The sequence below is a fragment of the Vipera ursinii genome (genome assembly GCF_947247035.1).
Source record: "Vipera ursinii genome assembly, chromosome: 7".
NCBI lineage: Eukaryota > Metazoa > Chordata > Lepidosauria > Squamata > Viperidae > Vipera > Vipera ursinii.
In genome coordinates this window covers 65,127,393-65,153,752 of record NC_139521.1, presented here as the reverse complement: position 1 = coordinate 65,153,752, position 26,360 = coordinate 65,127,393, and the positions used below count along the sequence as shown (strand labels likewise).

Below are 26,360 nucleotides of genomic sequence, written 5' to 3'. Positions count from 1 at the left end.
TTGAAGTCCACAAGTCATAAAAGGGCCAAGTTTGAAGATCCCTGGGTTAGAAATTGAGGAACTATGAGTTCACATGGGACATGAAGCCAACTGGGTGACCTTGGGCCAGTCACTTTCTCTCAGCCCTGGGAAGAAGACAATAGCAAATCACTTCCAAAAAGATCTTGCCAAGAAAACTGCAAACTTCTCTAGGCAGTCTCTGAGAATTGGACAAGATTGAACAAAAGTAAAATACGCATCATATACATGTTAAAAAGAGGGACAGCTTTGATCATCCATTCGTACCTGTTATATTGATATTGGTATTGAACAACCTTAATATATTTTGATATAAAGCAAGTATTGACTTTTTCTACCAAAAAGTTCAAATGCAGGCTTTTATATTGATATGAAACCCCAACTATCACTGTTTTAAGTTTAAGGTATGGCAATTCAGTCACTGGCTTCCAAAAAGGTTATGAGAAAAAATACCCCATGAAATATGCTTAAATGCAATAGTGCAGTAGAATAAAACTTTTGTGCTGTAACTGTGGATAATATGAATTGGAAACCACCTGACTATTATCCCGACATACTATGCACATTTTTATATCAATGTTTTCTCATATATTCACAGGTGTTGGGTGTGTAGTAGGGGCAATTCTCATTCTAAGCTTTGCACACAAAGTACAATCCATAATAATGGTTGTAAGTAGAAATGTTTTATAGCCTGTAAATAATAAACAAAAATGTCATGTTTCCATACCTGCGCGGCAACTAATAAAATGTGTGTGTTGTTGATAGCAAAATAGTGGTAGCATGATTGCAATTCTTGCTCCTTATATGCCTTATTTTATATGTTCTATTTTGTGGGTTGTACATTACAGGTTTTATCTAGTAAGATTTACTTGATCTGTGTCACTGACCTATAATTGGATTGAATTGGTTTGAATTGGACTGGATATTTAAGTAACCTTTTACACAATTGTACAGCAGCATGGAGTTAGCATTGAAAAAATATATTGCAGTCAATAGGAAACCATGAACAGGAAAACAGGAAGGTGTAAAAATGATACTCAAGATTGCCTTGTCTAGAGTCTCTTTGATGTTAGAGAGAGAAAAGAATTGTTGTCAAGCTTTCAGGCTTGTTACAGCCTATATCCGGCTAGCTGTACACATCTGTACATCTTATCTGTACTGTACACTGCCCAAAGTCTGTGAGGGAGATGGGCAGTTTCAAAATTTGATAAAAAAATAATAAAAAATATCAATAGAGTTTTAGTATTTGTAGTGGTATCTGTCACCAGTCCTGGTTTATCTCCAATGGCTTTGTTACACTTCATATTTATACTTTAGACTATGAATCACTTACAAACCCATATATTGAGAAATATGATTAATCTGGAATTAAGCATTTCATAACCATTTAGTACCTGGGGAAGAATTAAACACGTACTATGGTGGCTTAGTACTCGGCTGCTTTAAAACTCATCAAATTTGGTACTCAATTCATTGTGATGTGAAAATTTTGTCCCAGTAATCATTGTTTGCTTGGTACGCAATGCACAAGCTAGAACTTGTCAATGTCGTCTGCCTTGTGACTCACTACATTATTCCTTATGGGAAACAATTGTTTGATACTCATCATTATTGTGCCTCCCGGAACCAATTAACGATGACTACCAAGGTACCACTGTATCTAATTATTTGAAAAATAACCTGAAATCTTTAAATGTAGCATTCCCTTCAAGAAGTTTATTTATGTCTTTATCAATGGTTAATTTTATTTGTGAGATGGTTTTATTGTTATTTGATGGGTCCATTCATTTAAATATAATTTTATTGTCATTTAATGTTGTGAATCAGCATGGGCTATGTCAGGAATATAAAGACTTTTTAAGAAAAATATAAATAAAAAAAATGCTATTCAAGTGCAATCTTCATACTTGTAAGCAGGAAATGACACTGATTTTCAGACTTTTTGACATGCAACCAAATACTATCTGAGGGTATTATAAAGGCAAACATCTTGGCTGAAGGATAAGGCTTTTCTTGTTTGTGAGATGGTTAATCAAGAAGAAAAGTTTGAAAGAATACAGTTAGAAGAACAATAGTCTTTTTTCTCATTCTCCTCTTTACATTATGCTGGCTTGGGCTAACTGGATTAGACACCTGACAACTTCATTAACTTAAGAGAACTTTTTCATGAAATGTAGCTTCAAGTAAGAAATAGTAAGGAAAATGATGGTCATGCAAGCCAGTGCCACATGGTTCTGCCATAACCCCCAATCAGTTGCATCAATCCCTTGGCTTTTTAGGTATTCTTCTCCAGTGCACCTAAAAAGAAATACAAGCAGAGGTTTTTGATTATCAGAAACTTCACCACACATGTAACAATCTTGTGTGGCATCGATAGAGGAGAATATTTGTAGCTCAGGGATGAAATGAAGGGTCCTTGGTACTCTCTGGGTACACCTGATGATGTTACCTAGTTTGGTAATGAAACATCTGCAAGAAAACAACCACGCTTAGACAGCACCAAAGGATGCCTCAGTCTTGTGTGGGCCAAAGACTGCAACACAGATGTGGCCACATTATAACCCATGGATACAGATTGGTTTGAGGGTAGCCTAACAACCACCACATAATAATGCTGTAAAATCAGGCTAGTCATATGATTACCCACTTATCGACCGACATGATTTACAACCACAATTCCAAGTCTCAATTACAATTGTAAGTTGTTGGTATTATCAGTGCAAAGTCTTTACATAGGAAAATATATTCTGGGGGGACCTGATCAGATTTAGGTGCTTTCTCCTTCTGATTCCCACTTTAAAGGATTCAAGACTTCATTAACCATAATATGAAAAGGATAATATCTCATTTCTTTCACTTATAATATCTTGTACCAGGATTGCCTCAAGTCTTTAGTATTAGGCATAGCTGAGAAAAGCAGAGATCCTACTTACGGCTGAATTGTGCTAACTTCTGTATAATTGGAGGGGATGCTGTTTTCATTTGTATGCAAATTGCAGAAGTCAAGACCAGCCAATTCATTGATCTGCAATGCCTTCGAAGATGAAGAAACATAACACAATAGTGTTTTTGAAAGCATACACAAAACAAGCCATATGTGTGCAACAATATACCTATGCATTCAGAAGTATTACATAGTATGTGCGTTAGACTTACAATATACCTACTGCTGTTAAAATTGCAGAAAAAAATAAAATATAAATAAAATAAATGCTATTAAAGGAAGTCTCCATACTTGTAAGCATAAAACAGTTGACCCTGATTTTCAGAACTTTTTGACACACAACCAAATAATATCTGAGGGTATTATAAAAGTAAACATCTTGGTTGAAGGGTGAGGCTTTTCTTGTTTGTGAGATGGTTAATCAAGAAGAAAAGTTTTTTAAAAATACAGTTAGAACAATAATCTTTTTTCTCATTCCCCTTTTTACATTATTCTGGCTTGGGCTAACTGGACTGGACACTTGACAACTTCATTGACTTAAAACTTTTTCATGAAATGTAGCTTCAAGTAAGAAATTGGAGGGGCCCCAGTTTTCATTTGTATGGAAATTGCAGAACTCAAGACCAACTAATTCATTGATCTACAATGCCTTTGAAGATGAAGAAACATAACACAATAGTGTTTTTGAAAACATATAAAAAACAAGCCTCAATGTGTGCAACAATGTGCCTATGCATTCAGAAGTATTAGATATTACGTGTGTTAGACTTACAATATACCCACTGCTGCTAAAATTGCCCCTTTAGTTATATGTTTAACTGCACTGGGGCCATAACCCATAAAAGAACCAATAAATCAGTATTCTCTCCTTGTATTATTAATCTCATGAAATCGCAGAACAGAGATTTTGAGGTCTTGAAAGGATTTCATTTGTTTGCTATTCAGCAATACACTATTGTGGGCTAGAGAATGCTTGTGGATGTGGATGGATGGATGGATGGATGGACAGGATGGACAGAAAGATACATATTAGTCAATTCTTCTTTACAAGATGATGTAGCACTTACTGTCATGCCATATCGAGGGATGCTGAAGTACTGGAGCCAAGATAGCCATGACATGACACTGGTGAGATTGACTAACAAACCCGAGAAAATCTGCAAATAAAATCAAAGATGCAAAATTCATTAAAAAAAAAGGAATGTAATTTTTGAAACTATAATCAGTAAATGATCAAACATTTCCTGGAATGTTAAAGGCTGTTCTATTTTCTCAACTAAATCCATTCTCTTCCTTCTGTGTGTAGTATCTTCTTAATCCCATCTTGGTTTTTCAAACTGTTTACCATCAAACTGGCCTGGTGGTAAGAGAAATGCCCATATTCGGGCATGCTGGCCAAATGTTGATGTGTAACATACCTGAACAACATTATGTGGGGAAGGGATGATAACAGGGAAGGGGACAAGCAAATTGTTAGGGTTAGTCAATAGGGAAATCACAATCATGTAATGGAAACCCCATCTTTTTATGTGTGTCATGGCAACAAATTCAAAAGGAAGGGGCTTTGATTCTATGGTTGTGGTTGACAACCCTCTGGAAACCTCTGAAGTTGGACAAAGTAGCCTTAATGAGATGTGCATTCAAGGTACTCACAATCATAAAAACAAAGCTGATAGTCATCAGGAGATTGGCGACAGCAACCACATTCTGTCCTGTAGCAATAGCAAGTGCCATCGAGGTTGCAGTGTATGACACCATCATCAGAGTAAACATCATTATAAAGAAAGCCTCTACGGTGGGTTTCAGTCCTTGAGAACAAGAAAAGCAGGATTGGAATCTCAATCCTATTATATTGTCAAACATTATATTAGCCTGAGGATTACATTTTTTGTTACATAATTCATTCCGATTTGCATAAAGATGCATTGTAGTTTTTATGATGTCTATATATGAAACATCTGTTTGCAGATCTTGCTCAGTATATTTCTCCAGATAGACAAAAGATGATAAACTTACCTAGCATGAAATAAACTATGCAGGTGAAAATTATGCTGGGTAAAGTTCTCATAGGTATTAAATCAGCCATTAGTTTTGAGAAGAAGTATGCAGAAATTCGATAGTATCCACTGATATATTCATGTCTATAACAAAACAACCAAAAAATTAGATACTCGATTAACTTTCACTCATTAAAAACATAGATGTGTCATGTATGAATTGCAGCAGAATGACTGTTCCTTGGAAATTATCCTGACTGAAATATTGCATTTACAAAAGCTCTACAGCTTTTAGTTTGACTTCTTGCAACCAGTTTACACAATATATCGAATAATAATTAAACTACTCATTACGGAGTAAATTACAATCTGTATTCACACTACTCTATACATAAAACCTGGCTCAGCATTTCGAGCGTCTATGGCTGAGTTCACAAGCTAGATAGATAAATAAATCATCAATCAATCAAAAATTAAATATCACATTTTGATATGTCCTAATAACAATGTTTATCCTAATATCAAACTCCCATTCTTACAATATGCATATTCAACTATTATTTCTGCAAAAACTGTGATTCCTTTTAATTTAAGCCATTTTGTTTTTGCCCCAATATATTTCTAAAATTACAGAGTAAAGCCTGGCATTCAAAACTTATTTAGACAGACCTTTTGTTTTAGGAAAACTTTTGCTTGTTTTTTTTTAATCTCTTGTGGTGTATCAGTTAAGCTTGGAATGCAGTACTGCAGGCTAATTCTGCTGACTGAGGACTCAGATTGCTGGGGGCAATATGCTGACTCTGTAAACCGCTTAGAGAGGGATGTAAATCACTGTGAAGCGGTATATACGGTAGGTTTAAGTGCTATTGCCGGTACTACCCAGAATCATGAAGGGATTAGGTGGCATTCTCAATAAATATTATTGATTAAAGTTAGAAATAGTCATAAAAACAGAAGCATGTCTAATAGGTACCTTGTGACTACTATCTTGAGTTTTTGGATTGCCCTATGCCAGGGGTCAGCAACCTGAAACAGTGAAAGAGCCACTCGGAACCGGTTCCCTCACAAAAGGAAAAACTGGGACCCGCAAAAAATGTGTGCGCATGTGCGTACATGCGCGCATGCACAGAACAGGGATTGACTGAAGAGTGGAGCCAAGGTGAGATATGCACCTACCCTGCATATTTGAATTGATTGGTTGAACTTTTTTAGTCCCACTTTTTTTTTTTTTTAGACTGCACATGACAGAGGACTGGGAGCCGCAGGAGACGGTTGAAAGAGCCGCATGCGGCTCCGGAGCCGCGGGTTGCAGAGCTGTGCCCTATGCACAGCCAAACACAGCAATGAGAGTCAAACCTGCACACCCACTGAGGCCTAGAGAGGACTATACCGCAAGTGAAGAGCTAATAGATCAAAAGATTTTATCACTAAAGAAAGAATTCTTTTAGATATTCATCATCTATTTTCTCTAGGAATGCTTACTTACATAAATATTTTCTTCTCCACCACAAAGAGTTCAATTGCTGAGATGCTGCTGAAACACTGATTAGTGGTCATAAAGAACATGGCACCGATTCTAGGGGAAAGACAGATTGTCATTGTGAGAAACTAGCTTTTTCAAATGGCTTTTTAAAAAATAAAATAATCCAGCGCTTCTGGGTTTTATTTTCTTAGCAAAAAATGTTCTGTCACTTGTGTTCCAGGAGGTAAATAGTAAATAAAAAAGAATGATTTAGAAAAGGAAGTTTTACTGGTTCAGCAAAATAAACTGGCCGAGGTTTTAAAATTTTAAAGGGAAATACAAATGATAAGCCAAAAGCGTTTATCTGACTATTTTTTTCCTTAAAAAGTTGTCAGAAGAAGCAACAACAATCTTGCTCTAACCTTGATCAAATAAATACATATTTTATCAAAATTAAAACAAGAAAAGTTATCACCTCTGGCAACCTTTTATATCAGTTTTGTGTAGGTGATGTTTTTTGGCTTTAAAAGCAACAGCCCTTGCTATTAAACAGTGAAGATGGCAGAAGCAATGATTTCACCCTATGAACACACCCTATTTCAAGTGTGTTTTCCATAGCTGAATTGAAGCACTACCTCCAAAATACAATTTCTATAATCATCCCATTATGCAAAAACATGTACACAGAGATAAATATCAGACAAAATAGAGGAAATCTCTTGTAATGTCCTACTCTCCAATTCACCATACATTTTTCTGTAGTGAACATTTTCAACCTGTTAAAATAAGGTTTCAATTTTATTTCGAGTTATCATTGTTGGAATTTGCACTCAAAACAAATACCACTCATTTGATCATCCTATTATCCCCAAAGGACTCACCTATTTTGTAAACCTTTACCATCATTTGTTACACCAAAGAATATGGCACCCACGACTAATCCCAGGAAAATTGTAACCAGTAACTGAAATATAAACATACCGGTATATTATGCTCAGTTATTAATTGATGCACACTAACATAAACCTATTGGAAAACAGTTGTTCTAGTGCAGGGGTAGGTAACCTTGACTCTTTTATGACTCGTGGACTTCTTCTTGATAAGAAAAAAAATGTCATATGTGGACGCTATTATTGTTGGTACAAACATGGAAAAAATGTTCATATTTAATCATTTATGCATAGAAAATATTAATTCTATTTGTTTAAGGTTAAAGAAGGAGAATACTATTAGGAGAAGAGAAGATCAAAGAAATATACTATTAATCAATATACTAATTATGGAAGTATAAAAATGAATTATTATTTTTTAAAAAATATGAACCAAGACAACACGCTGAACACCAGGTACTAAGGATTGTTACTGCAAAAAATCAATACAATTTTTTTTAAAAAAAAGAAACTACATAGCATTGATTAAAATTGCAGCCAAAGTAATGGTATCAGGCCATTGAGAGTCGATCTTGAACTGAAGAAATTCAGGAAACTGCCAAAAGGACCTAGTGTCAAAAATCGTGCAACTAAGCCAATTGTATTAGAGAGTAAGGATCATAGCAAGACCAATCTGAGAAGATTAATACAAAGGTTTAAAGGAATACCTTGGAGCATTTACAGATTTCATTTCATAAACCATTCCTAATGAGGTTAGGAAGAACAAAGCAATCAAGAGGGGGCAGGAAGTTAGGACTCTTAGCCCTCAGGAGATTATAAGACTCTTAAAGGGCATAATTCTTGTCACAAGGTCAAGCTTTTACAATGCTATTAAAAGGGATTTTCATAACATCAACATACAACATCAAAGACCTCTGTGATGAGGAGATTATTGCCTCGTGGAGAGCAAAGGTTTTAACAAGAAATCAAACAGATCTAATCATTTTATTAAGCCCCACTTCTAAAGTTTCCCAATACCACCAAACCTCTAAGAAATGATGGTGAAGGGGATAGATTTTGTCTGCTGCTATTTCTCCATGGCAGTTACCTCTAAAGCAGCTTTTTTACACTATCAGGGACCCCAAAACAGTCTTTATTGAATCTCAGAGAACTTCCACACAGTCACTGGACTCACCTATCAAATCTTTCACAGCAATTTCAAGCTGTCAAGCTGGTGTCCATCATTACTGAGCTCCTACAGCTGGCTAACGGAAGGATAAAAAAATAACAGCCAGCTTATCCTTAGCCTCATTCTTCCCTTCTCATGTTTGGTTTTTGCAGCCAGAAAAGTGGTGGTGGTGGGGAATGGGGAGTATCAGGAAACTACAGTGTGGGATGATCAGTAAAGTAAGGCAACAGGGTGTCTCAGCTGTAGTAAGGTAGTGAAACATGTTGGAGGCAGAATATCTGTAGAGCAGGAATCTCCAACCTTGGCAACTTTAAGACTTGTGGATTTCAACTCCCAGAATTCTTCAGCCCTCATGATTGGGGGTCCCCAATCCCCGCTCTGTGGACCAGTACCAGGCCAGAGCATGCCAACAACTGGGCCACACAAACAAGCAAAGCCCCATCCGCGAGATGCAGGCAGCATACAAAACCACACACTCTCCGGTCCACAGAGAAACCTCTTTCCACAGAACCTGTCCCTGGTGCCCAATAGGTTGGGATCCTAGGAGATCTAAGAGGCAGAAGTCCCAACCAAAGAGAAACTTACAGCTCCATAAGAAAATATGAATTATAGCCTTTAGATCAAGAAATGGGGAGGATAATCAGGTTAGTTAGTTTCCTAGAGAGGCAGCATTCAAACTGGTGCTATCTCTGACAATGGGAAGGATCTCAGAGAAAATCAGCTTTTTTCTCCAGCTGATCTTCTCTGAGACCCCTTCCATAATCAAGGGAATGCCAGGAGGGAATTGCCAGTTGGGATTTCTTAAATTGGAAGGTGTGGGTGATCAGAGACACTTTAGAGTGATGGAAAGACATGTCAACATGGAAGCACCAGTAGTCCTCTGTCTTTTTTAACAGTACTGTAAAGACTTCTGTAAGAAGAAACGTGAAAGAAATGAATTCCTTATTGAAAATAAGGAAGCATTGACACCTAAGCCCCAAGCAACACCTCACCAGCTTCAGTAAGTGTAAAATTGGAATGTCAAAGGGCAGGAGAATTTAAACCTTTAGAATTACCTGTGCTATGGAGGCTTGAGGATTACCCATTAAATTTTTCAACATCCGTTTGGAGACCCACTTCAGCTGGTGAAAGAAGGAAGTGGAATAGGTGATTTTTGGGAAAATGATGTGCTTGGTTTTGCGCTTGGAAGACAGCTTTTCCAATTCTGCTTCGGTTTCTTGGTAGTAAGAAGAACTGGAATACTTCTCTGCCAATTTGTCTGCCAGCATCTGATCGTGAGTACCATCTTTAAAGAGATAAAAGGAAAAATAATTACATTGAATATGTTTTTTTTTCCTTCTCTGGGTGGACAGATAGCACTTTGGCTTGATGGTGGTGGGAATAGCGTTGCTTAAATACATGCAGTCTTTGATTTACGACCACAATTCAAAGTGAGACATTTGTTGAGTTTTGCTCCATTTTACGACCTTTCTTGCCGCAGTTATTAAGTGAATCACTGCAGTTGTGAAATTAGTAAAAATGGTTGTTAAGTTGAAACTAGCTTCCTCATTGACTTTGCTTGCCAGAAGGTCACAAAAGATGATCATGTGACCTGGGGACACTGCAACTGAATTTGAATGGTTACTAAATGAACCGGACTACCTGTATTTATGCTAATGATGTGCATCATGATAATCATTGCTATGTACTGGGCTTTTGAGGGAATACCACGTGGGTTGCTGGAGCAGCTAACGGCTCTCCAGCAACCCAGACTACAAGTCTCCTGTGCTGCAGTTGGCTAGCTCCAGGCGGCAATGGTTGATTCAAATCTATTGGCTGCCACCTAGGGGCTAGACTATATATTGCGGCTGTTTGCAGCCTCTTCCCTGGTACAGTCACAGCACGAAATAAATTATGAGTTACCCTGTACTCTGTTCCGCGTCTTCATTCCTGAGCCAAAGAACCCGCTATTTAACAATGATCATGACAGAAATTGTACCAACCTATAAATCTCTGCAGAGACAGCAAAGCCAATTCAGAACTGTTTGTTTGATCTGTATCTGCTTTTCCTTTAGGAATTTGAGGCAGCATTCATATGTCTCTTTCTTTTAATTTTCCCCATACCAATCCTGGGAGATAAGTTAAAGTTACTGACTCAAAGTCACCTAGTGAATTTCTGTGTAGCTGAGTTCAAACTTTGACTTGCATCTCACTGATCATGGCCCAGCACTTTCCTTGTCACCCAGAAGTCGGTGGGCCTGTAAATATCCTTTTATTCACTTTTGAATTTTTAAAGTACACTTTTACATCTAAATGTGGCTCAAAGCGGTGCACACAAAAATCTGAAATAATAACAATACCAACATTAAAAGGTTGGTAAAAAGACAAAAATAGAAGGAATCTAAATTAGTCAATGATGGCCAAAAAAATCAGTCTGCTTGTACCTTACTAGAAGGCAGGACAAGAAGCAATGGATGGAAACTAATCAAGGAGAGAAGTAACCTAGAACTAAGGAGAATCTTCCTGACAGTTAGAATAATTAGGAGAACGTTCGGCTTGCCTTCAGAAGTTGTGGGTGCTCCATCACTGGAGACTTTGAAGAGAAGTCTAGACAGCTACTTGTCTGGAATGGGGTTGGACTAGATGACTTCCAAGGTCCCTTTCAACTCTGTTATTCTGCTATTCTTTTTTGGCTAACAACATTTATCAAAAGGTACTGGCTTTTGTAGGCTGTAGCTCACTTCAACAGATGCATAGCGTAGCTAGAGAATTGATTAACACTGCAGAACCAATTTTCAATTTGTCAGAGCTGGTATTAAAATATAATCCATGTAATGATGGATGCAGCTTTCTCTACTCTCTGTGGCTCCACTGCATCATAATTAAGCTATGCAGCATTTAGGAATACTGACACGTAAATGAATCTAATGTACTTAGATATATGTTTCCTGCGGTGCAATTTGCACTATTTAGATCCTAAGTGAGCTCAATGACAGAGCTGACAGTGCAAAAAGCAGACTGGCTCTCTATAGCACACCAGGCAGTGATTCCAAACAAGGAGCTATGTTTTGCACACTATACCTTTGTCAGTTTCATTATGAGAAGCCACAGCTGTCGAGTCTCCATTAATGACATCCAGAAAAAAGTCAGCAGGGTTATTGTATGGTTCACACTCATAACCTCAAAAAGAAAGAAAGAAAGAAAGAAAAAATAAAAGAAACAAAATTGCTTCTGCATCATTTCAACCATTGGTGAAAATATATGGCAAAGCATTTCCGGCAATACCACAAACATCTACATTATTGTTTGCTAGAGCTGGCCCAAACAGGCTTCCTTAATAAAATTTAGGACAGAGAAATTGGGTAGACATTTTCTCTGAATTTCTCCAGGTGAAGCAAAACGTATCCACCAATTTAAAAAAAATACAGGACTCCACCTTAGCAAAGATGGTAGCATCATCACAGCCTTTTTCCTTTGGGATTTAATGCTGGGGATGGAACGTGGGGAGAACAAAAGCCATTGGAAAGTTGATTGTTTAGAGAAGGGTGTTATGTATCCAATGCAGGCATCTGCATAGCAACAGCCACCAGGGGGCGTGGCCTGGACGGTTTTGGCGGGAAACCTAGTTTCGGTGGGAAACCTAGGGCCAACCCCATTGGCTGGACGCCTACCTGGCTAGGTATTTAAGGAGGCCAGGTAACCCTCGTTCCTCAGTACGTTCCCCCCCCCAATAAAGAGATGAACATGTACTCCAGCTGGCGCTTCTTCCTTGCGTCGGACCCACTACATTACAAAGGCTAGGACATTTCTACGCACATCTGCCCTGGCTACTTCTTAATAAATGTTTCCCTCAAAATTGTTTCATAACGTAACAGCACATTGTTCGACTCCAAAGTTTCCAAAGTACATGTATGGTATTTGGTACACCTTGATTATTGTGTAATAGAATTGTGGAAAGCATTTGGAGGGGTTGCTTCTGAAGGCCAGTTTTCTACAAGGCTCATTATCTCATCTTCAGACTTTTTTCTCAGGTTTTGAACATAAAGGTGCACACAGAGACAAGGTACTAAGAAAACTGAAGGAAGACCTCAAAATATGATGAGCCTCTGAAGAACAAAACCATCTTTGCTAAGTTTATTGCAATGCCTCTCCAAATACATTATCCAGATCTAATACTTAGGCTTAAGTAAGGTCATTTATAATTTTGTTCATACTAATACTCCATGAGCAATCCTGTCCTTCACTGTTGTCTTTGAGCTAAGAATCATACTGGATCTTTGGCAAATTAATCTCACAGGTAAATACTTTCCCATCAACGTTATGGTTCCAAATTAAATCAGATCCCAGATCTTTTTTTAAAAAAAGAAAAGAAAAAAGAAAAGGAGATATCCAGGCATTCAATAAATAGCCTTCTGGATGCTTACCGATGGTCTTGAAGTATTCTAAGGCATTCTGAGCAGGTCCATGATACAAAAGTCTTCCTGCAGCCAGCAAGGTCAGCTTATCAAACAGTCTGAAGATGGAATAGCGTGGTTGATGGATGGAAAAGATAATGGTTTTCCCTTGCTTAGACATCCTGCACAGAGAGTAGAAAGCTCATTAGAAATATGTTAAAGAGCTAAAATTCTTAATGTAAAAGACCCTGAAAATTAATATTGATCACTCAAATCCTAGGTTTTGTTTTCTTTTGTTTTGGGGAAAAAATGAATTAAAATATCCACCCATCCATCCATCCATTTATCCATCTGTCATTTTGTTTGGCTGTGCAAAATGTCAATATTGTAACTGGTCTCTTTCTTTTCATTATTCTTTTTTCTTTTCAGGGAGCGGGTAGGGCTGCTAAGAAAATGCCTTCTGAATGGTATCTTGATCCTCTGATCAAGGGGACGATGTTTAATTCTATATGTGGCCTTTGTGCATGAAAAAAAAGACTATAGCAGGCGTCTTCAAACTTGGCCCTTTTATGTCTTGTGGACTTCAACTCCCAGAATTCCTCAGCCAGCAATGCTGGCTGAGGAATTCTGGGAGTTGAAGTCCACAAGTCATAAAAGGGCCAAGTTTGAAGACCCTTGGACTATAACATCACTTCCTTTTATAGAATCATAGAATCAAAGGGCTGACATGGACCTTGGAGGTCTTCTAGGTCAACCCAACAGTTGTGCACTCTGTTTTTGAAAACCTCGAGTTATTTTCTGCTTAGTTTCTACATGGAGCACTTCATCTAGCAATTACCTTTTCAAGAGCAGCAAAACGGCATTGGCTGTGCTGGCATCCAGACCAGTGGTTGGCTCATCTAAGAACAAGATGGCTGGGTCAGTAATGAGCTCCATTCCAATATTGGTCCTTTTTCTCTCTCCTCCTGATATGCCACGAATGAACTGAGTTCCAACCTAATGGAAAATGGGGATGTCCGTGACATTGTCTTCTAGAAAACATTTTCCAGTACAGATTATTTAGCACCCAGAAATAGAAGACTTGCTATTGAACTTGATTTTTTTTAAAAAAACCTGGAAGATAAAGGAGAATATTTGCAGCTCAGGGTTGGTGTTGTTTGAGCTTGGTTGTTTTCTTGCAGACATTTCATAACATCATGGTGATGTTGTCTAGTTTGGGGAACAAAATGTCTACAAGAAAACAACCAAGCTTAGAGAGTATCAAAGACCCTTCCAATTGGAATATGTATTCATTATCAGTGGTACATTAGCACAGACACAATGTTAATACATTGTCATCTTCGGGCACCCTTTGCTGAACCCTAGTTCAGTGTTGATAAGAACAAACCATAGTAACATCTGGTTTAAGTATTCACTCTGTACTTCCCCTCCATTTATTTGCCTAATCGCTTAACCTGGTTCATATTTACTTCTGCACTGTTAATCAGAAGGCTAATAATACACTCCTTTCATCTCATTAAGACCAATTTCTCTCAGTCTGATCGTTGAGTAGCCAGAATTCTGTATTCTTCATTTTTAATATAAAGATCTGGTAACACATAAGCCCTCCTGTTCTTCACTTCTCCCAAAGGTTGATACTGTGTTGTAGTTAGGCTATGCACAAGTGTTATAGATCATAGGTCTCCCTATTAATGACACAAAGAGCACAGACGAATTGCAGTTGACTTCAAAAAACATGAAAGGATGAATATGCCCCATATTCTGGGAGGATACAGATATAGGTATAGATAAAGGTATAGGCTTTGGAATAAGTATAGCTAGAGATATAGAGATAGAACCAGATCCAAATCTAGATAATTGAAGGCAGATATTCTATATGTGTGTCTATGTATGTTATAGGCAAAGTCCTGGATATGGGGGATCTAGAACAGTGGTCTCCAAGTTTTTTCATGCACTGGAGAGTGTGTGGTTTTGTGTGCTGCCTGCATCCCAACGATGAGGCTTTGCTTGTTTGGTGGATCGGTTTTTGGCATGCCACGGGCCAGTATCAGTCCACAGACCGGGGGTTGGGGACCCCTGATCTAGAAAATCAAGATATATTGCTGACAAATATTCCTGAGTAAAATGTCACCAAATGAAAATACAGATCAATTGACATTATAACACCCTCTCCAAGCCTTGGTGCCATTCAGAGGGTTTTTACACCATTCTGGCTGGCATGGTGAAGTTAGGGCGTGAGGATAGATAAAAGGTAAAGGTTCCCCTGCACATGCGTGCTAGTCGTTTCCAACTTTAGGGGCCGGTGCTCATCTCCATTTCAAAGCCAAAGAGCCAGCGCTTGTCCAAGTATGTCTCCGTGGTCATGTGGCCGGCATGACTAGACGCCAAAGGTGCATGGAACGCTGTTACCTTCCCACCGTAGTGGTCCCTATTTTTCTACTTGCATTTTTTACGTGCTTTCGAACTGCTAGGTTGGCAGAAGCTGGGATGAGTAACAGGCACTCACTCTGTTATGCAGTACTCAGGATTCGACCCGCCAAACTGCCAATCATCTGGTCAACAAGCTCAGCGTCCTAACCCACTGAGCCACCGCGTGCCTTTAGAGTCCATTTCTAGTGCTCCCTTTATGGAAATCAGTCCTCAGGGAGATTTAATTTCATTACCTTTGAATCTGCCACTTTTGTCAATCCCAGCTCCTTGAGGATCTGGTTGATTCTCTCCTCCTTTTCATGAGCTTTTACTGTATTTGGTAGTCTGAGCGCAGCTGAGAACTGGAAGTTTTCCCTCACCGTCAAAGTCCCCATCACAACATCATCCTGAAAATACAAAGGAAGCTTTTAGCTGATTTCCATTTATTTGCGTCAAACCGGAAATTATATATGTATTTATTTATCAAATTTCTACACCGCTCATCTCGCCTCATTTATACTGTGGTATATAAAAAATAATAATTAAAAACAGAGCTAAACATATAATTAAAAATAGAGTTAAAAACATTTTTTTAAAAATAAATAAATAAAAGATAATTAAAAGCAAAGTTAAAAATTAAGAGGTTAAAAATGTTGAAGAGGCAAAGGCAGTGCCCTCAAGCCACCAATGAGTCCCAGGGTTGCATATCAGTCTTAGGCCCGCATGCCAATGGGCCGTGAGCCAGGTGTTGATATTCTTCCAGAAGGCCAGGAGAGCGGTGGGCCTTCATCACTTCTGGAAGTGAGATGTTCCAAAGCCTATCCAATGTGAAACAGGATCTCACAACTGGCAACTTGTGGAGCAGCACCTCTGAAGGCCAATAGATAGTCCCAGATGACAACTGTTTGAACCCCTCCCATGGCCTGCAGGTCTGAGTGGTGCCATACCCCCTTGCTTTCAAACCCAGCCATGTCTTGGTGATGCTTGCCAGGTTGGTATGTTCTTCTTAATAAGGTCACAAATGAGAGGTGGTTTGTTATTGACCAGCCTAGCATTCAACCGCAGCAGCAGCTGAAAACCTGGGCCTCTGTCAGATTTCAAGGAATACATGGAACTTTTGCTCCAGATTCTTGAAGTGTCAAAAAAAGAAGAGAAAGCATGGAATAGTCCACTCTATACATATCCAGATTTCTTTTGCATAAAAGACATTTACACATAACAGTTCTGATGTTTCACTGTATTTGGTGAACAATCAGGTGGGGGGAAAAGGATACTCAATTACCTGGACTACATAGCCGGAGATGCATTTAAAATTGGCAGGCTGGGGGGCACCATTGATGAAAACATCTCCAGTTAAGCCACGAGGGTCTTTCCGTGCCGCTAAAATATCCAGTAATCTAAAGGAGAAATCAGGATTGCATGATGTTTGCCACATTTTGCTAAGCTGAAAAGTGCACAAACGCAATTAACGCATTTGTGTGGTTTTGGTTACATAAAATGCACAAGGATGGGGAAAGCCTCAATGAGATGCAATACCTTCAGATAGAGGGTTTGGCAGAGATCGTCAAAACCCATCTGTCTCATCTCTCCCAGTCTAATTTTGCAGCAGTTGCTACTATTTCATGTAAATCAGTGTCCCTCAACCTTGACAACTTGAAGATTTCAACTCCTGGATTTCCTCAGCCAGGATTACACCTCTTCACAGTTATGATCTGATCCTACATTGCAAGACTGGAGGTACTTAGGATTTCAAAGGAAGAACGCATCATCAAACTATCTGTCTGGCATAAATATATGGTTTGACCAATAGACTGTGACTGTGCTAATACTATTTTTACAGAAATTTGCAAATCTGAATTTCGTCCCCCTCCCCCCTTGCTGCCTTTATCTTATCAGAACTAGGGAGGTCAAGTCTAAGACATTTTCTCAAATTACCTTTCTGTTTTGGAGGCTTTTCTTTGTGGTTGTTCTCACAGTCAAAATAAGACTAGAACTAATGCAATGAATTTCAAGAATGTAAATACAGAATTGATTTTAAGAAGATTTTCTTTTGAGTAACAATTGTCACTCAGTGGAATAGGTTACCCCATGGAATGGGTTTTTTCCCTCTTCGCTGGAGATTTTCAAACAAAGGCTGGATATGTTAAATCCTAGAGTCTGCAGGAGATTGCATTTGATGACATCTTACGGTAAGTTCTTCCAAATCTATGAATCAATATTTTAATATATTTTCTTTTAAAATTTTATGACTTGTGACAAACACATCTCTTGCTCTACTGCCTCAGCATCTTAATGCTGGGCATTTAGACCAGGGGTAGGCAACCTTGACTCTTTTATGACTCGTGGACTTCAACTCCCAGAATTCCTGAGCCAGCAACCTTGGCTCTTTTATGACTCGTGGACTTCAACTCCCAGAATTCCTGAGCCAGCAACCTTGGCTCTTTTATGACTTGTGGACTTCAACTCCCAGAATTCCTGAGCCAGCATAGCTGGCTCAGGAATTCTGAGAGTTGAAGTCCACGAGTCATAAAAGAGCCAAAGCTGCCTACCCCTGATTCTTAGAGAGTTGGGCATAATCCACATCCAGCTATTTTTCAGCTGCCTGGGACAGCACAGATAGGTATGTGACCATAGCAGGATCCAAGCGAATATTCCAACAAAATAGCGGACAGAGAAGCTATCCAATTATGATTCACATCAAAGTAATTTCTGCTTAGCAAAGGATTATAGAAAACCGTGTGTAATGGGGTGGCTCTTGCAGTTAGGAGGCTGGGTTGGATGTGAGAGCGAGCCCGTGCTCGAAAGCCAAATGCTGCCATGGGGTGTGTGTGTGTTAAGAACCCATCTTTTACTCCAGCTCCTGCTGTGGACATGAAAGGAGCCCCCCAGCTGGGTGTCCCGTGGGCAATGGTGACGTCACCACCTAATCCTTTTAACTTGCAAGCATCTCAGTGCTTCTGACACGCTTCCAAATTAAAGTTAAAAGGATTAGCTGGTGACATCACCATTGCCCAGGGGACTCCCAGTCGTATATAAACGGAAACCACATTTGTCCACTGCTGTAAAACTTACGAAGATTTGCCGCTGCCTGTTGGCCCCAGAATTGCATTCAGTCCTGGTGTCATTATTCCACTGAAAAACAAACCACCAAAGAAGTATCACTTTCTAAGCCAGTAGAAACAAGCATCTTAGGTCAGAAATGTGCCTTGGAAAGCTATGGTATGGAATACCCCAACAGCTGGACACTAAAGGCAAGGTGTAATTCAAGGAAGCTGATTTCTGCCACTGCTGAACTTCTTGAAAAAGATTTTTTTTAAAAAAAAAAAAGTAAAAAAGACACAAGAGTCCCCAGTGCAAAAGAAATACTCTGTGCATTACAGGTAACCCTCGAATTACAAACATTTGTTTAGTGACCATTCAAAGTTACAATGACACTGAAACAAGTGACCTATGACCATTTTTCACACTTACGAGCGTTGCGGCTTCCCCATGGTCACATGATCAAAATTCAGATGCTCGGCAACCGGCTCGTATTTATGGTGTGCCAAAGTCATCTGATCCTCTTTTAGGACTTTCTGAGAAGCCAAGTCAAAGGGGAATCCAGGTTCACTTAACAGCTGTGTTACTACCTTAACCACTGCAGTGATTCACTTCACAAATGTGGCAAGAAAGGTTGTAAAAACTCACCTAACTGCCTCGCTAAGCAACAGAGACTTTCGGCTCAGTTGTGGCTGTAAGTCAAGGACTACCTGTAGTTCCAAAAAAAGGTAAAGGTTCCCCCGCACATGTGTGCTAGTTGTTTCCGACTCTAGGGGCCGGTGCTCATCTCCATTTCAAAGTCGAAGAGCCAGCACTTGTCCGAGGACGTCTCCGTGGTCATGTGGCCGGCATGACTAGACGCCAAAGGCACACGAAACGCTGTTACCTTCCCACTGTAGTGGTCCCTATTTTTCTACTTGCATTTTTACGTGCTTTCGAACTGCTAGGTTGGCAGAAGCTGGGACGAGTAACAGGTGCTCACTCTGTTACGCGGCACTCGGGATTCGACCCGCCAAACTGCCGACCTTCTGATCAACAAACTCAGTATCCTAACCCACTGAGCCACTGCGTACCTTGTAGTTCCAAAGATCCACCTAATAAACCTCCTTTTTTCAGAATGCCCAAACAGGTTCTTTTAAGGAGCCAAGATGAAGCATAAACAAAAAAAAACAACCCCACCTGTCCATTCTCTCCCCTTAACAGTTCATACTGCCTTAGAACAAGAAATTGTATAATATGACCAGTCGTCACTAGTTATCTGATCTTCCTTGAATTTGAGGTTTTCTCAGTTGTGATGCTGGAGAAGGCTTCTGGGCATTCCTTGGACCCCAAAAGTGACAGGCAAGTAATGGAACATATAAAAACAAACATGTCACTGGAAGGCAAAAATCATAAGATGAGGTGATCAAACTCAGTGAAAAGGAGAGCTGTGCTCGGAATAATCAACGGTAAAAGGAAACGAGGCCGCCCCAAACGTGGTGGCTAAAGACTATCAAAGCTGATTCCAGGTAGAGCATAAAACAAGTGAAATATCAGAAAATGCGGAGAGATAACTGGACTACTATGCCGAGAATCGGATACAATTGAACAGACAGCATCATTATTGTCAAGTTGCTTATGGCAGATGGTAGCATCTGGATCCCCGTCTCTGACTTGGAAGCTAAGCCTGCTCAGAGTTGGATAATAATTAAATAGGAATGTACCAGGGAATCCAAAACTAGATATTTGGTTATCAAGACCTGACCACAACTTGGCAAAGATTCTTTTTTTTTTTAAAGGGGCCTAAGTCAGTGGCCTTCTTCAACCCTAGAAAGAAGATACAAATACTCCTCGACTTATGACGATAAATGAGTCCAAAATTTACGTTGCTAAACGAGACAGTTTTCAAATGAATTTTGCCCCATTTTACAACTTGTCTTGCCACGGCTGTTAAATGAATCACTGCAGTTTTTAAGATAGTAACACGGTGGTTCAGTGACTCTGGCTTCTCCATTGACGCTGCTCATCAGGAGCTTGCCAAAGGAGATCACATGATCCTGGGACACTGCAACCGCCATAAATATGAGTCAGTTGCCAGGCATCTGAATTTTGGTCACATGACCATAGGGATGCTGCAAAGGTCATAAAATGTGAAAAGCGGTCGTAAGTCACTTTTGCAGTGTCGTTGCAAGAGTTGCTAAACAAACTGTTGTTAAGTCAAGGACTATTTGTAGTGGGAAACTATTTTACCAAAAAGGTTTTGCCAAAAAATTTCTGCATGGACTAGTGTTGCCAGGGTTCCTAATTATGAACTTGAAGGCACATGAATACACACAAAGAATAGCCAGTGTGGCCACTAATAGTTTTATTTTATTTTTTTTATTTTAATTCCATTTATATCCCGCCCTTCTCCGAAGACTCAGGGCGGCTTACAAGCTTAGCAAATACTTCCTTTGTGACTCAATTAATTTCAAGACTCTATATTTTGTATTATGGGAAGACCGATGAGACTTTCCATACAATATAGGATTTTTTAAAATATCCAAGGTGTCCTCTGCCTTAGTTGCCCTTCTTCTTGTTAACCTAAAAAGGAAAGCCAACTTCTTGTGCCTTTCCTTGTCAAAATTGTCTACATCCCTCTCGTTGTTGTTTTTCTGCATCTTTTCAAACAGAGTTGAAAACCTGGATGAGTAAATGAATTGAAAGTAGAGGTGGTCCTTGACTTATGACTATAATTGAGCCCAAAATTTCTGTTGTTAAGCGAGACAGTTGTTAAGTGAGTTTTGCCCCATTTTGTGACCTTTCTTGCCACAGTTGTTAAGCGAATCACTGCAGTAGATAAATTAGCAACTCAGTTGTTAAGTGAATCTGGAGTTCCCTTTGACTTTGCTTCCCAGAAGGTTGCAAAAGGGGATCACATGACCCTGGGACACAGCAACAGTCATAAATGTGAGCCAGTTGCCAAGCATCTGAATTTTGATCACATGACCATGGGATGCTGCAAAGGTCGCAACTGTGAAAAAGTCAAAAGTCACAGTTTTCAATGGTTTTGTAACTTTGAACAGCCACTAAATGAACTGTTGTAAATCGAGAACTACCTGAAGTTCTAGATACTGAAGAACTGAAGAAGCTTCTTGGATGGGAAGCAAAACATCTTCAAGGAAAAACATAGAAAGTCCAATTTCCTCTTGAAAAAGCACCTTTGGAACAACCATGACCTGGATGACTGAGAGCCTCCATAGACTTCTAGATACAGGTAGTCCTCAACTTACAACAGTTTGTTTAGTGACCGTTCAAAGTTCCAATGACGCTGAAAAAAGTTACTTATGACCATTTTTCTTATTTACGACCATTGCAGCATCTCCATGGTCCTGTGATTTACATTCAGATGCTGGATAACTGGTTCATACGTATGATGGTTTCAGTGTCCCAGGGTCATGGGATCCCCTTTTGTGACCTTCTGGCAAGCAAAGTCAATGGGGAACCCAGATTCACTTAACAACCGTGGTACTAGCTTAACAACTGCAATGAGTCACTTAACAAGAAAGGTCGTAAAATGGGGCAAAACTCACTTAACAAATTTCTCACTTAGCGACATAAACTTTGGATTCAGTTGTGGCCATAAGTTGAGGACTACCTATAGCAGTGATGGTGAACCTTTTAGAGACTGAGTGCCCAAAATGCAACAAAACCCACTAATGTATCGTTGGGTGCCGGGTGGGTGTGGCCCATTGGGTGGGTATGGCCCATTGGGTGGTCGTGGCCCATTGGGTGGTCGTGACTGCGGTGGTAACGGCAGACTGGGTGGGATTAAAAAGTTCAATCAATCAATTCCAACTTTGCGAGATCTTTTTTTTTCCCCGCGAGAAGTTGAAATTGATTGATTGAACCTTTTCTCTTTTTTTGCACACGGCAGCAGAGGCCTAAAGCAAAAAGGGTTTATAAAACCCAGCTGAAGGCCTAGGATTGGGGCAACAGCACATGTGCCCCCAAACAGGGCTCTGCGTGCCACCTGTGGCACGTGTGCCATAGGTTTGCCACCACGGACCTATAGTAATAAATTGAAATCCATTGATCCAAATATGCAGAGACTTGAATCTATTTTCAGGAGTTTCTGTGTAGAAAAAAAATATTGACTTCAAAATATAACCATGACCTCAGATATTCTCTGAAATCTGACCTTTTTATGGTGTAATTAAGTGTGATGACTTCTGCCTTCATGACACCTAGCTACCTAGATGTATTTTGCTGAGTATTCTGCAGGGAGTAACCCTTTTACTTTTCACACAGAGAGTAATATAATTCAGTTAATTATTTATAGCATCACACACTGACCCCACGCCATACTGAACCTTTGAGCCTACATGGGCCAAAATAATGATGGAAAGTAAACATTTAAAGGGAGATCCATACAACAAACATCCGAGAACAGGAGACAACTGGTGTTTGAACTTGGGTAACTGTGTTTTGTGTTTTTTCTATATTCTCCAAACTAGTCAACCAACTTTCAGATCTAGAGTAGACAATGCCTTATTTCTCACGTCTCTTCACTTGTTATCTAGTGGTTATACTTCATTCCCACGTATGATTTATCTCATATTTTGTTCTCTTCTAAGACGCTTGCTCCTGGGGAGGAAAGCTAAGGCAAATCTAGACAGCACACTAAAAAGCAGAGACATCACCCTGCCAGCAAAAGTGCGTATAGTCAAGGCTATGGTTTTCCCAGCTGCAATGTATGGCTGTGAAAGTTGGACCATAAGAAAGGCTGAGCGCCAAAGAATGGAGGCCTTTGAACTATGGTGCTGGAGAAGACTCCTGTGAGTCCCTTGGACTGCAAGGCGTTCAAACCGGTCAGTCCTAGAGGAGATCACCCTGACTGCTCTTTAGAAGGCCAGATCCTGAAGTTGAAACTCAAATACTTTGGCCACCTAATGAGAAGGAAGGACTCACTGGAGAAGAGCCTAATGCTAGGAAAGATTGAGGGCAAGAGAAGAAGGGGACGACAGAGAATGAGGTGGCTGGATGGAGTCACTGAAGCAGTAGGCATGAGCTTAAATGGACTCCAGAAGACGGTAGAGGACAGGGAGGCCTGGAGGAACATTGTCCAAGGGATCGCGATGCGTCGGATATGACTTCGCAACTAACAACAACAACAATACTTCATTCCCACATATAATTTATCTCATATTCTGTTCTCTTCTAGCCTATTCCAAAGATAAGATTTTTTGGGGGATCCAATCTGGGTAGGTCACCTGCTCCAGAGGTTTAGTTTTCTGAGCTTCTGTACTTGTGCTGGAGGCCAGTGGTGACACATTCTAGTGAGAGAGATGTTCCCTGAGGATGGACTCTAGCAGAAGTCTGAAAGCTTGAAAGATTAAACCTCCGGTCCCGGTGACTGACAAAGATTGGATCGATCCTGCAACATTATCTTGGGACAGGTATATTTGCCTTCAAAAAAATGTATGGCATACGGTAGTGGCCCCCAACCTTTTGGGCACCAGGGATCGGTTCTGTGGAGAGAGGTTTTTTCCACAGACCAGTGGGGGTGTGGTTTCGCATGTTACCTGCATCCTGCGGATGGGGCTTTGCTTGTTTGCGAGGCCCAGGGGCTGGCATGCTGCGGACCTGTGCCAGTCCACAGACTGGGGGTGGGGCACCCCTGGGATATGACATAAATGACCGTGGTAGAAAGTGTACACCCCAGAAAGGATAGCATTTTTTTCACTGCTACACAACCGCCACAGGATTCAATCCACTGAAATTTACAAATGGCCATCGTATTAATTATCCCTAATAGAAAGATTAGTCAATAAACATAGTCATCCTGAGGGGAAAAAAAGACACACTATATTCTTTCTCATTAGTGTGAACCCTTCCCTGATTGGAACTTTCTGATGATGTGAAAAAAAATTATCACAGATAAGTGTTCAAATAGTGACTGTCCAGGAATGGACTCAACTAGTACACCAGCTGAAGCTGAGAAAGGCATTCCTTATTATGGAAGCCATTATGGGGCCTAAATGACTACGCGAGTCCAAATTACGAGACCCAGTTTGGTGTAGTGGTCAAGACATTAAACTAGAAACCATGAGGCCATGAGTTCTAGTCCCATATTGGGCGCAAAGCCAGCTGTGTGATCTTGGACCAGTCATTACTACTTCTGAAAACTTTCCAAGAAAACTAATTCAGGCCAGGCCAGGAGTCAAAAGCAGTCTGGAAGGGCCAAAAAAATAAAAAGTCCAAATTATGCACCTGATGCTTCAGAGAAGCACAACCTCAACAAATAGACAAACTCCAAATCCCAGGGATATTATCCAAGTGCCATCATCTGTCTAAAAGTTTCCAAAATATTGCAAATGAGCCATGTTAAAAATCCTATGCAAATGCTAAGGATATCTAAAAAGAAAACAATCTGAGCATGCAAGTGGATGTAGTAGATGAACATACTTGATATCTTTTAAAATTTCTTTTCCAATTATTTTTCGACAGCCTATAAATCCACTCTTTGTCTTCACTCTGTAGCAGATGTTACAAAAGGCAACAGTACTGGGTTTTGTTGAGCTGCAAGATTGATTCTGGATACCATTTGTATCGCAATCTGCCATCGGGACAATGACTTCTGGGCTCTGAGACATCTTTCTGGATTATATTCACGCCTAGGAAACACATACATGTGTTATTTTTCAGACATGTGCTGTCTCTTTTCATTTACTGTTTTATTTTATCATGCAAATAAAAATGTATAAATGCATTAACCGTATTAAACAATCAATACTTAAGCTGAAAATTAACCAGCCCTGAAAAATTGTTATCAACTGAACTGTTTTAAAAATGGTGACCATATTGCTTAAAAATACTTCTTTTTTTTAACAAAGTCTAATTCAAATGTTAACGATGTACAATTATGAACAATCCAATGCTACAAATCAGTTGTACATTTCTGCTCTCTATGATGCAAACATCATTTTAGGCAGATGCATCCTTAATATTCATAGATTGATCCATGGCAGCCTAAATAGAATGCCAAAATAATAATGAATAAAAACTTTATGAAAAAAAATATCATTGTACATTGGAACTTTGCTTTTTGAATATATCTCCAAGGACTCTTGAACTTATTGATTTTTGAAAAGTTTTTGTATTCTAAAAATGAAAAGATGAAGTAATACATTTCCATAGGTCTAGATTTAACAAGCTCAAGGATGTAATTAATCCCATATCAACACTAAATGTATTTTATACGGATTTTATTATTATTTTTCTGTTAAGTTCAGTTTATTTTAATCCCATATCAATGCTTTGGATTCAAAAATTTTTTATTATATTCAATTTATTTTAATCACTACATAATATATTGACAAGAAAGCATTTCATAAATGATTCACTACTATTACACTAAATGTCTGTGGAGATTCTCAGTCATCCAGGTCATGGTTGTCCCAAAGGTGCTTTTTTAAGAGGCAACTGGCCTTTCTTTGTTTTTTCTTGAAGATGTTTCGCTTCAAGGAAAGTCAGAACCGAGGAAGCTTCTTGGATAAGAAGCGAAATACCTTCAAGGAAAAACAAAGAAAGTCCAATTGCCTCTTGAAAAAGCACCTTTGGGAATTCTATTACACTAACTTTTTTTAAAAAAGAAACCTTTTTCTTACAGCTGTGAGTCCTAAAAAATAATTCTTTCAAGTAGTAGTAGCATAATTGTAAGGAAGGTCAATTGTACTTATTTCTGAGCGGATACGATGTAAAAAAAAAAACTTAAGGAATGAAGAGAATTCCATTTTCCCCAGAATTTTCATTTCTAAAGTCCCTCGTTGTTTTATTTATTTATTTAAAACATTTCTATGGCCGCCTGTCTTATAAACCAACTCTGGGTGGCTCTCTTAACTTTTACTTATTTAATAACACAAAGCTAATGAGGGTGGAGGGTGAACAATCACAAAAAGGGGAAAAAATAAGGAGGATAAAGAAATTTTGTTTAAAAAAATAAACATATGAACATGTAAGAGGAATACACATATATGCCATATACCAAAAGGAAATGTTGGACAATTTAGGAAGAGGTAGAATAAAAGTAGTGAAGAAAA

General features: G+C 39.2%; 1 protein-coding gene across 1 annotated transcript; it reads right to left on the bottom strand.

Annotated features, from left to right (window-relative positions):
* Nucleotides 1–25,302, bottom strand: ABCG2 (ATP binding cassette subfamily G member 2 (JR blood group)). Its single transcript, XM_083367023.1, has 15 exons — nt 24,727–25,302; nt 18,334–18,393; nt 16,544–16,658; nt 15,516–15,668; nt 13,691–13,848; nt 12,883–13,034; nt 11,540–11,638; nt 9,535–9,764; nt 7,303–7,385; nt 6,446–6,535; nt 4,979–5,103; nt 4,616–4,770; nt 4,030–4,119; nt 2,952–3,052; nt 1–2,316 (listed from the first exon to the last, which is right to left on the bottom strand). The coding sequence occupies exons 1-15, from the start codon at nt 24,912–24,914 to the stop codon at nt 2,169–2,171; spliced, it is 1,947 nt and encodes a 648-aa protein (XP_083223149.1). The 5' UTR covers nt 24,915–25,302; the 3' UTR covers nt 1–2,168.
* Between the last annotated feature and the right edge of the window lie 1,058 nt (nt 25,303–26,360).

What these genes read in the sequence shown, in the direction of transcription:
- ABCG2 (XM_083367023.1), bottom strand. Translation starts at nt 24,914, where the DNA reads ATGTCTCAGAGCCCAGAAGTCATTGTCCCGATGGCAGATTGCGATACA. An exon ending in ACAGGCAGCGGCAAATCTTC is followed by an intron (nt 16,659 to 18,333) that starts GTAAGTTTTACA and finishes TTTCTCCTTTAG; the next exon opens with ATTACTGGATATTTTAGCGG. An exon ending in TCATAATGAAACTGACAAAG is followed by an intron (nt 9,765 to 11,539) that starts GTATAGTGTGCA and finishes ATCTCTTTAAAG; the next exon opens with ATGGTACTCACGATCAGATG.